The sequence below is a fragment of the Protopterus annectens genome, chromosome 2.part0 (genome assembly GCF_019279795.1).
Source record: "Protopterus annectens isolate FY-2018-M chromosome 2.part0, PAN1.0, whole genome shotgun sequence".
NCBI lineage: Eukaryota > Metazoa > Chordata > Ceratodontiformes > Protopteridae > Protopterus > Protopterus annectens.
The window spans coordinates 227,598,828-227,612,229 of record NC_056728.1 but is presented as its reverse complement, the minus strand read 5'-3'; the positions used below and the strand labels follow the sequence as shown (position 1 = coordinate 227,612,229).

Below are 13,402 nucleotides of genomic sequence, written 5' to 3'. Positions count from 1 at the left end.
AAATGTACTGGGACATTTGATTGGTATGTTTAATGCGTAATGTACTAACTGTGAATAGCCTTAAAGCCCTTCCCCTCTACTCAGTCTCCTATAGATTGCTGAGGGGTGATCTATGCCTATATTACAAGGCACCCACAAACCCCACACTTATGACTCTCCTACATATTCATAAGTCAAAGAGTACCAGAAACACAAGGTCTGAGGACATGAATTTTGTCTGTGACTTAAACAGAACATGTTGGAGAGACAGATATGTGTCCCAGAGGCTGCCCCTTCCTATGGAACATGCTTCCCATCTATGTGAAGCTGAATTTGTCTATTATCTAATTTAAGTGCAACTTAGACCAGTGAATGGGGAACAGGAAATTTACACCGGGCCTGGCACCATGCCCCTTATGGACAGAGGTGGCTTATAAATGCCTGGTCCTCAATGTCCTATTTGGATACAGAACATCATTATTCCTTCTGGAAAACTTGGTTAAGCTTAGAGAGACCCCCCCCCCCCCCGCAGCATTATCCTAGTGACAATCTATGAATCTGTGAATCTATGTATGATGAGGTGGTACTTACCTAACTAATCAGAAGCAGTAGAACCTGTCAGACAACAAATGTGTAGGATTTGAGGTAGAGATGGAGAGATGGTGAAGCAAATGGAAAAGGTGAAGTGCTAGTTTACAGTGATGGAATATTAGGTGAGAAAAGAGAATCTAAGAATGTATAGAATCCTGGAAGTGTAGAAAAAGCGATTTTGATGTGCAAAAATAAGCTAGTGGAATGGACTGAGTTTGCAAGACTTGTTTGCCATTGACACAGACTGAAACTAAATTAGGAAAGACAAGTTCATCTATGATTGAGCTTTTGACTTGCTATGAAAAACAACAAATACTGTGAAGGTAATTGTAGCCAGGGAGAAAGTTGTTTGTGAATGGGAGGTCTGTGTTTGTGCTGAGTTAATCTGAAATGCTATTAAAGCATTGTTTATGATTTGTGGATGTGGTAACAGCATGTAAATGAAGGAGACTAAACTTTAGACTGCCATTTCTGTCTATACTGAAGTTTTTGAGGAAGGTATAGTGTTGATATTTGATAGTTTGGAACAAAGCAATAGTGAAGAAATGAGAATTGGCCAAGATAATGGATTACATATAAGATGAGTTAAAGGGCAAGAGACTGTTAGGTTAGAATGAAGCAGATGATCTGAGAGAAATACAGGCTGACCGAGAAGAAAAGATAATTTCACAGCAAAATAGATGCAGAGGTATGCATGCTCCCCAGGAGTTAGTAGTGAATACGACATGGTGGACTCCACAGGAAGTTAAGAGTCCACCCAATGCTTGCTTTATACTAGGAACAACCTGGCAGGATCTTATGTAGGATCAGAGGATTGTGTGGGCACAATTATCAGGAAAACAGTTGGAGGGCTAAGCAGGAATGGAAAGAGGGGATTAAAAATGGCTTGTTAAACATAAAGAAAGCCAAGGGGGTAACTTAGTAATATTTTGATTTTTCTAACTGTGCAGTATTGTGATTTGTGACTATACAAGTAGATAAAAGGACTTGGAAAGTAACAGAGTGTTCCCTATAGATTGAATACTCCTATGAGACAGATGTTTACACTTGTGTTATACTATATAGACCTTTTAAATAAGTAACTGGAAGACATCCTTATAGGTTTCATTTACATTTCAAGTATCAAGATAAGCATGTTGAATAATCTATATTTAACATTTGTTGCTTGGGTCCAGATGATTTTTAATATGGCAAAGTACCTAAGCAATGTTTAAGGAATGTGTGTTTAAACAATAATAGTGCTTATTCCACTCTGTGCTCTTTATAAAGTTAGGTAAAGGTTACTTGTAAATATTTAGTTAACACTTAGAGTGCTATTTTTTCTTGATATATAATTATTTAGTACAGCTATAAAGGTGTTTATGTGTGAACTGATTACGCAAGTCATGAGAGATGAAAGATGGGTAATAAAAAACTGAAGTTAGGAAATGGGGTACAGGAATACAGAAGGCTGATGTATGTAAAAATGAGGGTAGTAAAGATTTGGTGTACAGGCATAAGGGACCTATTATTGAAAGATTTAAATGAACTATTTTAATAATTTAGCCAAATAGTTTAAAATGTGTGGTGTTTTGGGGTCCCTTGTTCTTTGAATGGCTTTATTTAGTCTTACTAGGTCAGCATGATATGCGAGATAAGTTGGCTTCCGAGTTGAACTGGCAATCTGGTTTTAAATCATATGCCAGTCATAGAGAATTGCAATCAGGTCTCCAATTATAACCAACTTATAAGGTATTCAAGATAAGGATGCAAGAAATTCACCTCAAAAGTGAAGCTCAAGAGAAGATTGTTAGCATCCATGTTGAGAATGCAAAATAAGGGTTATGATCTGTGAGACCTAACCATAGTTCTTTGCAGTGCATTATACTTTATCTGTTCAATGTATTATGACCTAGAGGGAAAATAATCTTAGGAGAGCAAACTGTTTTACTGTTTGTAAAGCCTTTGAAAATCAGTAAAACACTTTTAAATGGAGAACAGACAGAAAGAATGAGCAGCTTTAAAAGCTATTAGAGAGGTCTGTCACATCTTTTGTTTATAAGTGTGACATATCAAAGTATTTAACAGCTTTTTAAGCCGTTTTACCTTCTGCTTCTGTTCCTTGCCAGTAGGCACTGTTTACTCTTAAAACCCAGCATGAGACCCAGTCTTAAACACTTAAGGTTGCTTAACAAAAGCTTATTAAATACCTTTCTGACATCAAAATGGTGCTTAATGTGTTTGTTCTTTCCAGTTTTTGGACTGCATTCCATATATGCCCATAGTGCTTAAAAACAGAGGATGCTTATGATGATGTTACTGATGGGAGGTGGACGTTATTATACAGTCAAAGCACAGGCATAGCAATAGCTGGTTGAAAATAAAATTACAAGTCTACATAATGTTCAGAATAATGTATTGGATGCCAGTTTCTCTTTTTCTTCTAATTTCAAATTGAGAGAGGTTCAGACAAAACATGGGAAAAACAAATGAGTGTTAGTCCGAAACTGCAGGAAGTTTTTGCTTTGAATAGGATTGAAAGTAGACTAAGATGAGGTTGTAAGAGGAGGAGGAATGGCCCAGGCAGGAGTAGGATAGGAATGTGGTGTATGTTGCCTGATGGTAGACAGTGCATATCTATGATTGTTTGCTTGTTGAGGTTTCAGTTGTGAGGTACAATTCACAACAGGAATATGTAGATAATATAAGAAATAGTATGTGTGTTATGATGGTAAAATGAGTGAGGATAAGTTTGGTGACAAGAGTAAGCATGCTGGGTATAATAAAAATCCAGTGTGATAAATAAATATGTAATGAAGGGGACTAGAGAAATAAGATGCATCTGACTCGCACCCCAAAAGTAATGACAATGTGGATCGGATCATAAAACAGTTTCTGAGTTAAAGGCTTAAGTGTTAAATTGTGGCTGACATTAAATCTGATGTTTTATTTAAGACTGTGTTTTAGCAAGGCTTGAAAATATAAGTCAGAAATATTAAGCAGAATAGATTATAAGATAAAGGCTGCCTGGATCAAGAACTGTATTCCCGAATATATTTTAGTTGCATATTACTGGCATGGAAATTGTGTATATTTGTATCTTTTCTCACCATCTGCCTCCACAATATCCTCCTAATCCATATGGAATACTTTGTTTATACATTTATATCTGATTGCAGCTCTAGGCTTTTACACAGTGGGATGTATTCTTTTCCCACACAGACTCTAAAGTATTGCTACTTCTGTATGCTTTTACTGCAGGTGCACAGGGAAGTTCAGTTGTAAAGGCACTTTTGAAGGATGGAACTTTCAAAGTGCGGGGTGTTACAAGAAACCCATGCAAGAAGGCTGCAAATGACCTGAAGGAACTGGGTGCAGAGATTGTCACTGGTGATCTTGATGATGCAGAGTCTGTCAAGTCTGTTCTGACCGGAGCATATGGAGTGTTCCTAGTTACCAATTTTCTGGAACACTTCAGTAAGGAAAGGGAGATCAAACAGGTAAAAACAAGAAAACTTTTTTCATGCCTGCAGCAGTCACATGGTCTTTAATTTTGTGAGAAACACTTTGGTACTGTGGAAAACTTCAAATGATTGAAGTAGCTTATTAACCTTTCATATCAACATCTATCCTGTCTATCTATCTATCTATCTATCTATCTATCTATCTATCTATCTAGTTATCCAGTTATTTATTTAAATTTTGTTGACCAGGTTACCATGCTGGGCAGGGACTATTTACAAATGAGATCTGGAAAGAAAAACTGGAAGACAAAATAGTAATATATCATACAACAAAAAATACAACACACAACTACATAAATGACATAATATAAATGAACACAAATAAAAAAGCCAGCAGACAATGCTTTTCAGTGTTTAGTACAATGATTCTGGCTTACCACAGAATGTACAGTTTGGATGCTGAAGGAAGTGATACTTGAGTTTTGCTTTGAATTTCCATTACAGTTTTCACAGTTTGATGTATGCTGGGAGTTTATTCCAGAAGCAGCAATGAATCCACTTGGAGCTCTGTCTCCCTTCTTGCTGTATCTCTGAACTGTCCAGAATTTTGCAGAATTTCCTGATTTTTGTCTCATATTTTAGTGTGTTCCTCATATAACTTGTGGCTATCTGGCAGTTGAGGATTGAAATTTCTAAATAACAACAGACATTTGAGTGTCAGACTTCTTATCCTTCAGAAAATGTAAACGCTATTATTATAGCAATTTTTAAACTTATAAAAGCAATATTTAACATCTGTCCCAGATTTTCAGAATTTGACCCCTTGTTATTTTTGGCTTTGTTCAGAATTCCTGTAGTAAGAGGTTGAGAGGTAAGCTACTTTCATTAGTCTTGAGGATATCAACTAGTACTCTGTAAGATGATCCAAGATCTCTGTGACTGTTGCACAGATTTATGGGAGAGCCTAATGAGTCATTTGGTTATTTTGTGGGCTCGTAAAAGTACACAATCGTTAAAAAACAAGGGAAAATGTACACAAACATAGATAATAAAGTATTCTTTTGTTGAAGGACATCCAGGTTGGTGTTGGATGTGTTACATGATGATGACATGAAGAAGGAAGGTTGACAGCAAATCTGGTCACTCTATTGCAGGCATTATTGAGCCTGTCAGCATCCTGTTTCTAAAGCTCACCTAGAGCAGCAATACAGTAGAGCAGTTTTGGAAGTGGAATACAAGAATGGCTCTGGATTCTGCAATTAGGTAGATTTTATTATATAGGGGCTTCCTAGTTTAGAGCTTGTTTTCTTTACTAAGAAGTGCACATGCTCTTTGAAGGTATTATCTTTAGTTATAACAATAGTTCAGTATTTCCAAAAGTCAGTGATTTCCTTGAAACCAGGGCTTCCATTAACATCATGTTAACAAGTACAATATTATCTTAGATTTATTTTTATTTAAAGGTAAGTTTGTTATTAAATATTTAGATTAGTATTGTTGAAATCTTTATATGAATAGCTTCTTCTGTGTTTCAGCACTATGGATGTGTGGAGTCATCAGCTTATTGCATTAGGTGGGTGTCTGCTGTGTGCTACTATATTTCATCAGTTCTAATTAAAAATAGTGGAGGGCCAGGGAAGGACCCTTATGGAACACTGATGGAACAGCGAACATATTGGAGAGTGCACAGCTCCAAACAGTAGGCTGTCTTCCCTCTATGATAAGTAATTTGTGAACCATTTCTAAGCCAAAGTACTATGTTATTTTTCTTCTAGATAATATTGTGGCTTTGAAGTGGTTAACAAGGCTGAGCACCTTTGAAAAATCCAAGAAAACAGAGGAAGTATGCATGCCTTTTTCACAACTTGATTTAATGTAGTCAGCTAATTTTAGGACAGCTATACATTTTCATTGCCCAGTGCAGAAGCCATGTTGTGTAGAAAGTAATTTACTCCACTCATTAAGATTGCCTGAGAACTGTTTGCACAAAATGTTCTTCAGTACCCGTGTCAACAGTGACTATACTAATTTGACAGCAATTTTTAAATTTTGTGAAAAGTTGGATTACCTTGGCCTTTTTCCATATGTGGGAAGTATGCCATAATCATTCCTGTCAAACTTATAGGAGTGCAGTCTTAACACATGGACACACTCTGGGCAGTTGCCCCGGGCCCCATGAGCATAGGGGTGTCAGGCTAATCTATGTATGTTGTGACTTGCTGTCAATAAATAAATAAATAGTACACTATACTAAATTATAAATATTTGAAGAATTATGAAAATTACGAAATTATAAATATTAGAAAGCATTGTACAGTAGACAGTCAGTCATCAAAAACATCAATTATCTGAACTCAGTCTTCCTAAAATGTTAATTATCCAAATGCAGAAGCTGCCTTCCTAAAAGTTGCGTCTGTACATGTGTCACCTATTCTTCCTACTGTGTGGAATTTAATGTTCTGTTCATTGTTGCCTTGCTGCTTCCACAGTTCCACTTCAACAAGTAAGTGTTGTGTGTGTGTGTGTGTGTGTGTGTGTGTGTGTGTGTGTGTGTGTGTGTGTGTGTGTGTGTGTGTGTGTGTGTGTGTGTGTGAGTGTAAAATGCCCCATTTTCATTTTAAATCCTGTGAGTGGTGTGTGTGTAAAATGCCCTATTTTAATTTTTAATCCTGTGAGTGGTTGTGTATTTCTGGCCCCAGTGCACTGTTTTGCCGGGGGGGCAATAATACTGTTAAAATGGTCTTGACTCCAAAATACCCAAACAGAAATTCCACAGTCTTATCACTCTTTTCATGTTAATGAAACTTTATATCACTCAAAACTGGTTAGATAGATCAAAATTAGCATGGGAGGGATACAGAAACACAGCATTCAAATGCATGACCTCCCATAAAATGACAACAAGGAATAGTAAAAAATGTTCCTACTACCAGAAGTTTTGGGGTTTTCTCATTGACCACATTCTTAAGGAATAATACTCTTTGTAGATATTACAGACATTAGCTTATAATAATCACTACCTTCTGTCCTCTGAATACGTAATAATATAATAAGCAGGGTAAATTCCGCAGTTTTGTGTTAACTCTATAGAACATGAGAAACAGTAAACTCCCTGGTCTACAAAATTTATTTTTTTTTCCTCAAATATTTTTTTATTTTTCAAATACAGTTGAATAAATTTCATAGTATTTGTATATAACATCTTAAATAACTATATACACTATTTACATCAGCCTGACACTATAACAGAGCTCAATATATACAATTACTTTATAGGTATAACAATCCAGTTATAAGAGTGGATCTGTTCAGTTATTGTAAAGTGTCAATTAATGTTAATACTTTTTTTCATGGATTATAATTAAATCAATTAGGATAAATCCTTAATTCTTTAATTTTAATTTCCAACAATGCTGTGGTCTTCAGTAGGCTGTAGAAGTCTTCTAAAGTCAGTATTGTGTTTGTATTCCATCTTCTTGTTATACACTTCCTTGAGATTGCAAGTACTGTCCAAACTAGACACATATTTGACTCATACAAATGAGGACCTTCGTACACATTTAATAATACTAGAGCTTTAGATAAGTTAAATGATTCATTAAATAAAGCTTGTAAAAAGTTTTAATACCATTCCAAAATGGCTTAATTTTAACACAGTCAAAAAAATGTGATCCAATCTGCATTGTGTATTTGCTCACACCTCCAACATATTTCCTTTGTGGAAGAATTAATTTTAGTAATTCTATCTGGAGTTACGAATGCTCTGTACAAGAATTTCCAATTAAATACTTTCCAGTATTGTGTAAAGAATGTATATTTCATTGATAATAAAATATTTGATTTAATTTCTTCAGTTAGTTGAAATGAGTGTCCTTTTGTTATATAATTCCAATATGAGGATTTGGGTGTTGTTTTATAATTTATCAATATCTTGTAAAATTCCGAAATACTATTTCCCATGTCACAATCATTATATATGATTTCATACAGGTATTTTGTAAGTTTAGCTATTTCTTTAAATGAAGAATTACTAATTATTCTGCATAAATCTTGCGAATCTGTCAGAATTCTTTGCATAGTTAGCCAAGCTTGTTGTGAAATTTTGTATGTTGTTTCTATTGTTTGCATATCCAGAACTTTTAGTTCTTTGATACATTGAAACCAACAAACAAATCCTTTCTGCACCAAGGAATGAATTATTTCTCTGTATATTTTATGTGCATAGCTCTTTGTAACTATGAATGGTGTTAAAAGATCAAACCAGATTTTAAATCTATATTTGCATTAATAATTTTCCTAAATGAGTCAATGCAATAATTAATCATATGAATTTTAGTTGGCTTAGTTATGTTATATTGCATACCAATACACATGTACCATGGCAAATTGTTTTTATCTGTTATTTGAAATTTTTTTAGTAGTAAATTAAATTCATTTATTGATATTACAGTTAATAATTCTTTTCAATTTGCAAAATAATTTGGACTTATCCAATCTGATATTGTTTTAGATATTGATGCTTTTATATATGTTTCTATATCAGGAAAGTTAAACCTCCCTGTTTCCATGGTCTAATGTTATGTATTAAAGCTATTCTGTTTCTTTTAGGAAACCATAAAAATTTTATTAGGCACGAGTTTATTTCTTTGAGTATATTCCTTTCTGGTAACAGCTGTATTGCCAAAGCTATATGTAGAATCTTGGGTAGTAAAACCATTTCTATTAACTGTAGTCTATCTTCAAATGTTAATAGTATTTTGTTCCACTTTTCCACACAGATTTAAACTGTATTGATGATATTACTGTAGTTTTTTGGGACTAGTTCATTATTATCCTTGCATAACTTGATTCCTAGATATTAAGGTAGATTCTTGTTTCCCTATAATGTGAATCCCCTTCATCTGCAATTCTTTTTTTATTTAAAAATAAAAATTTTGATTTATTGAAATGGAGTCCTGAAGTCCTTTAAAATGTGTCAATTAAAATATCTAATTCTTCTAATGTCTCTTTTGTATTGTATAATGTTAATAATATGTCATCAGCAAAGAGCATTACTTTATAGTTGTATTGTTCATGAACATCTACTCCTTTGATTTTTGTATTGTTAAGTATTGAATCTGCCAATATTTCAATAGCCAAAACAAATAGAATGGGTGACATGGGACATCCTTGTTTAGTACCCTTTGTTATATTTATAGATTCAGAGGTGAAAGGCCCTAGCTTAACATACACTAAATTATGTGTGTGTGTGTGTGTGTGTGTGTGTGTGTGTGTGTGTGTGTGTGTATGTATATATATATATATATATATATATATATATATATTATTTAGTAGATGAACAAAGGAAGGAGGAAATTCAAATAACACCACAATTTTGAATAAATAGTCCTAATTTAGGGAATCAAAGGCTTTTTCTATATCTAAGCCAATTATGAGTGTTTCTTTATTTTCTTTATTAATATAATCTATAAAAGAAATTATCCTTTTAATATTGTCATGTGTGTGTCTATGATATATAAATCCAGTTCGATCAGTATTTATTGTTTTGGATAGTGGTATTTTCATTCTGTTAGTGAATATTGTCATAAATATCTTATAGTTATAATTTAATAATGATATAGGTCTGTATGAGGTGCAGAGGTTTGGGGATTTGTTTTCCCTTAGGATTGGTGTGATTAAGGAATATCTCCAAGAGGGTGGTATTAAAGTTTGTGACTGAATTTCTAAAAGAGCTTTATGGAAGAGGGCTAGTATTTTTGAAGAAAAAAGTTTATATATTTCCATAATTATGCCATCTATACCTGGAGCTTTATTATTTTACCATCTTTTATTATATCTGTAATTTCTTTGTAGGATATGGATGCTTGCAGATCTAGTTTTAATTTTTCTGGTATTTTTTATCTTAGAACATTTTTCATCTAGCTATAACTGATCAGTATGTATATTTTCTTTTTGGAAATGTTCCATATAGTGATTTCTATAGGCATCAATAATGCCACCTATATCAGAGACATTTTTTTCTTTCTTTTCATGGAAGATACTTTTAATGTTATTAGCTTTTGATTGTATTTTGATTCTTGTGGATAAATTATATAGATATTTGGGAGAAGTGGCCAATGTATTAATTTTTAGTTTTCCTAAAACTAAACTAGTTTTATGTGTTAGAATTTTATTGTATTTATTGTTTAATACTTCTACTTTCTTTTTCATCTCCAAATGATTTTGATTTTTTCAGCTTTTACTGACAAAAGTTTGGATTGTAGATATAATAATTCAGAATCCCATTCTCTTTTTTTATACCAAGTTAGGGTTTTACCATATATGCAAGCTTTTAAAGATCCCATGTCATTATTTTATTTATCTCTGTGGTGTAATTAATATATAAGAAGAACTGTAATTCAGATAATAACCAGGGTTTGAACTATTTAATTTAGCTATATATGCTGGAATTCTGGAGTTAAAGATTAATGGTTTGTACCCATTTTGAAGTTTTAGTATCAATGAATTGTGGTCTGAAAAGGGGCAGGGAGTGATTGAGAAATTAATGATTTTAGAGTGTAAGTCATGGGCAGCAAATATTTTATCTATTCTAGTTTGGGTACCAAATCTGTGATATTGATGGGGAAACAACAAAGATTTATCTTCTTTAAATGTGAAACTATCTACAAGATGAAATTATTCTACCCACTTGTTTAAAGCTTTTGAGACAGCAGATGTACAAAGTGATCTTTTATTTGTAGTTTCAGAAATATCAAATATACAGTTAAAATCTTCTCCTAATATTAAGTTGCCTTTATAATTATTGGAAATGAAATCCAAGTGTTTTTAACAGTTCCTGATCCAATGCCTGAGAACCAGTATAGACTGGCTAGGGTCCATATTCTGCTATTATATTTAACTATTACTAATGCCATAAGGCCTTTTTTATCTTCATACTTATAAATGATTTCTGGGTTAATCACATTTGTTTTCCATAAAATTGTTACTCCTTTTGTCTTATAAGTGGATTGCGTCAATATCATATATTCCTTAGGATTCCATTTGTAATTGTCATTTGTTTTGAAATGAGTTTCTTGAAGGAAGACAATTTGTGTTTTGTTCAGTTTTAAATATTTCAGTAGATTTGATCTCTTGCTAGGATATTTAAGCCATTGGTATTTAAAGATAATAAAGTTAAATCCGTCTTAGGTTATTTAGACTATGTATTTTTTGTTTTATTGTGACTATTAAACAGTCTACAAAATTTGGGTCTATATTAAATCATTGAACTCTTAGAAAAGCGAACGATGATTTATCGACCCCATGCAAACAAAAGCTTACAGACTCGAATGCTTAGAACAGAGATTTTTTTTACAAGGGAAAAAAATCGCTGTTCCAAAAAAAAAAAAAAGCACTTAAAACATAAAGTGGGGGGCTTCGCCCCCTCCCACACACACCCCCTACTTAAATATACCAACTCCGAGATCGCACTACAGTGATGAAAACGGCAAAGTAATGGAAGCGGCCAAGCGATTTCTTTCCCAGGGAAAGAATTTGCTTTTATTTCGTCATTTTGCATTTTCATCTTTTCAAGTTTGACCAAGACACATTCGAAAGAATGCGTCTTTGGTCATCTAATAGGAACCCATGAAATTTCTCATCATAGCAGTTGTAAATATTGTATATAGTTGTGGGTTAACTAAAGGTCAAAAATCTTTATATCAAGTCACACTGCTATTTTTTTTAATGCAAAGCTATCAACAGTATTGTTGCTTACTATTGTTTATTGTAACCTTGCTGGTAAATTATTCTATATGGTCTTGCACCCAATATGGTTGTATTCTTTGTTTGTATGTACCCACTTTGTACATTGGACTATTGTAAATTTGTTGGTGAATTATCTCTAAAATAAATAAAACTCTTAGCACAATAAATCTGGACAAAGCCAAAAATAAAGGGGGGCAAAGGCACAAAAATAGGGACAAACTTTAAATATTGCTATTACAAACATAGAAAGTTGTGAGAATAAAAGGATTTGTGATACCATGCATTTTCTGAAAGATACAAAGTCTGAAATTCAAATGCCTGTCAATATTTATTGATGTCAATATTCACCGATTTACCAGAAAACTACAAATTTTACGAGGAACAGTGCAAAAATATGAGGCAAAAATTTGGACATTCTGTAAAAATCTTGACAGTTGAGAGGTATAGCCACAATGTGTGGCTCCACTGATGAGCTAGTTGACTGTAATGTGGCGTCATGTCATGCTGGTTTAAACAAGACCAGAGGAAGGTCATTGAGGAAAGGAGCACCTTGAGGTTTGATTTTACTTGGTCATTTATGCACTGCAGTAACAAGTACTGGCTTGATCGAAGACTACATGTGTGTGTGTGTGTGTGGGGGGGGGGGGTAGAGCTGTTTTCTACTGACAGTGGATCATTGCATTTGGGCATATTTTGAGTTAGTGTATTGGTAGTGATGGGGAATTATCACTTGGTTTTCACATATGTAATTGAGTGAGTGTTAAGGTAATGGAGGGACCAAGTTTTTCCAAACAGTGAATTTACACATTTCCCAAAGAATGATGGATGTTTGGAGTTTTATATGTTGTTCCTAATATATGTAGCAATACGTTTTAAGACTGTCATACAGCTTTTTTAACATTTCTGAGCACTTTGTATGTGTTTCCCTTTTCTCATATTTTAAAAGTGTATGTGCTCTATCCCTTTCTGCTGTTAGGTGACAGACTACACAGACTAGTTTTGTGAGCCAGGAAATCAGATTAATTCTGACTCCTGTTTTAATGATAGGAGCACATCTGTCCAAACTATATGGGAGAATTTTATTAGAGAATGTTACTACATCATTAATTTAATGATGATGTTTTGTGAAGGGTCAGTGAGTTTGCTGTATTATATATTGAGTTATACTGTTTATATATGTCTGACAGCAACATGTTGAAATATATGATGTTGTATTTGTTTTTTCTTTTCAGTATTAGCCTAGTCTGACATCAGAGGAGTACACAGCTGATGTCTCTCTTTTGGGGACATGGGTGAGGAGGTATGCTGTATACATGTATGATAGCAGCAACTTGAAGTATAAATCTATAGCCATTTGTACCTTAATTTTCATCACAGTTTAACACCAGGGGGGGGGGCTACACAGAAGGTAATGATCCTTTTTTGGTGGGTGGCTAGGGAGACAGGTACCATTCCCAGATATGATTTATATATCCTTGCATGCAAAATTTAAATATCCTTGCAAGCATCTGCCTTCCCAGTTCATTGTACAATGCTGTTTTATCAGCTTTGAGCATTCATCTTAGCTACAACTTATTTTATTTCTACTTAACAATCTTTATTCATGATTTCTGTTTAGGCCATCATTTGATTAAAATACAAAA

At 33.7% G+C, this 13,402-nt stretch overlaps 1 protein-coding gene across 1 annotated transcript in view; it reads left to right on the top strand.

Moving 5' to 3' along the window:
• LOC122793707 (nmrA-like family domain-containing protein 1) overlaps positions 1-13,402 on the top strand; it is a 76,439-nt gene that overhangs the window by 14,302 nt on the left and 48,735 nt on the right. The window contains exon 2 of the mRNA XM_044061922.1: positions 3,811-4,049. Within this exon, the coding sequence (XP_043917857.1) occupies positions 3,811-4,049 (239 nt within the window). The remainder of the gene's footprint in view (positions 1-3,810; positions 4,050-13,402) is intronic.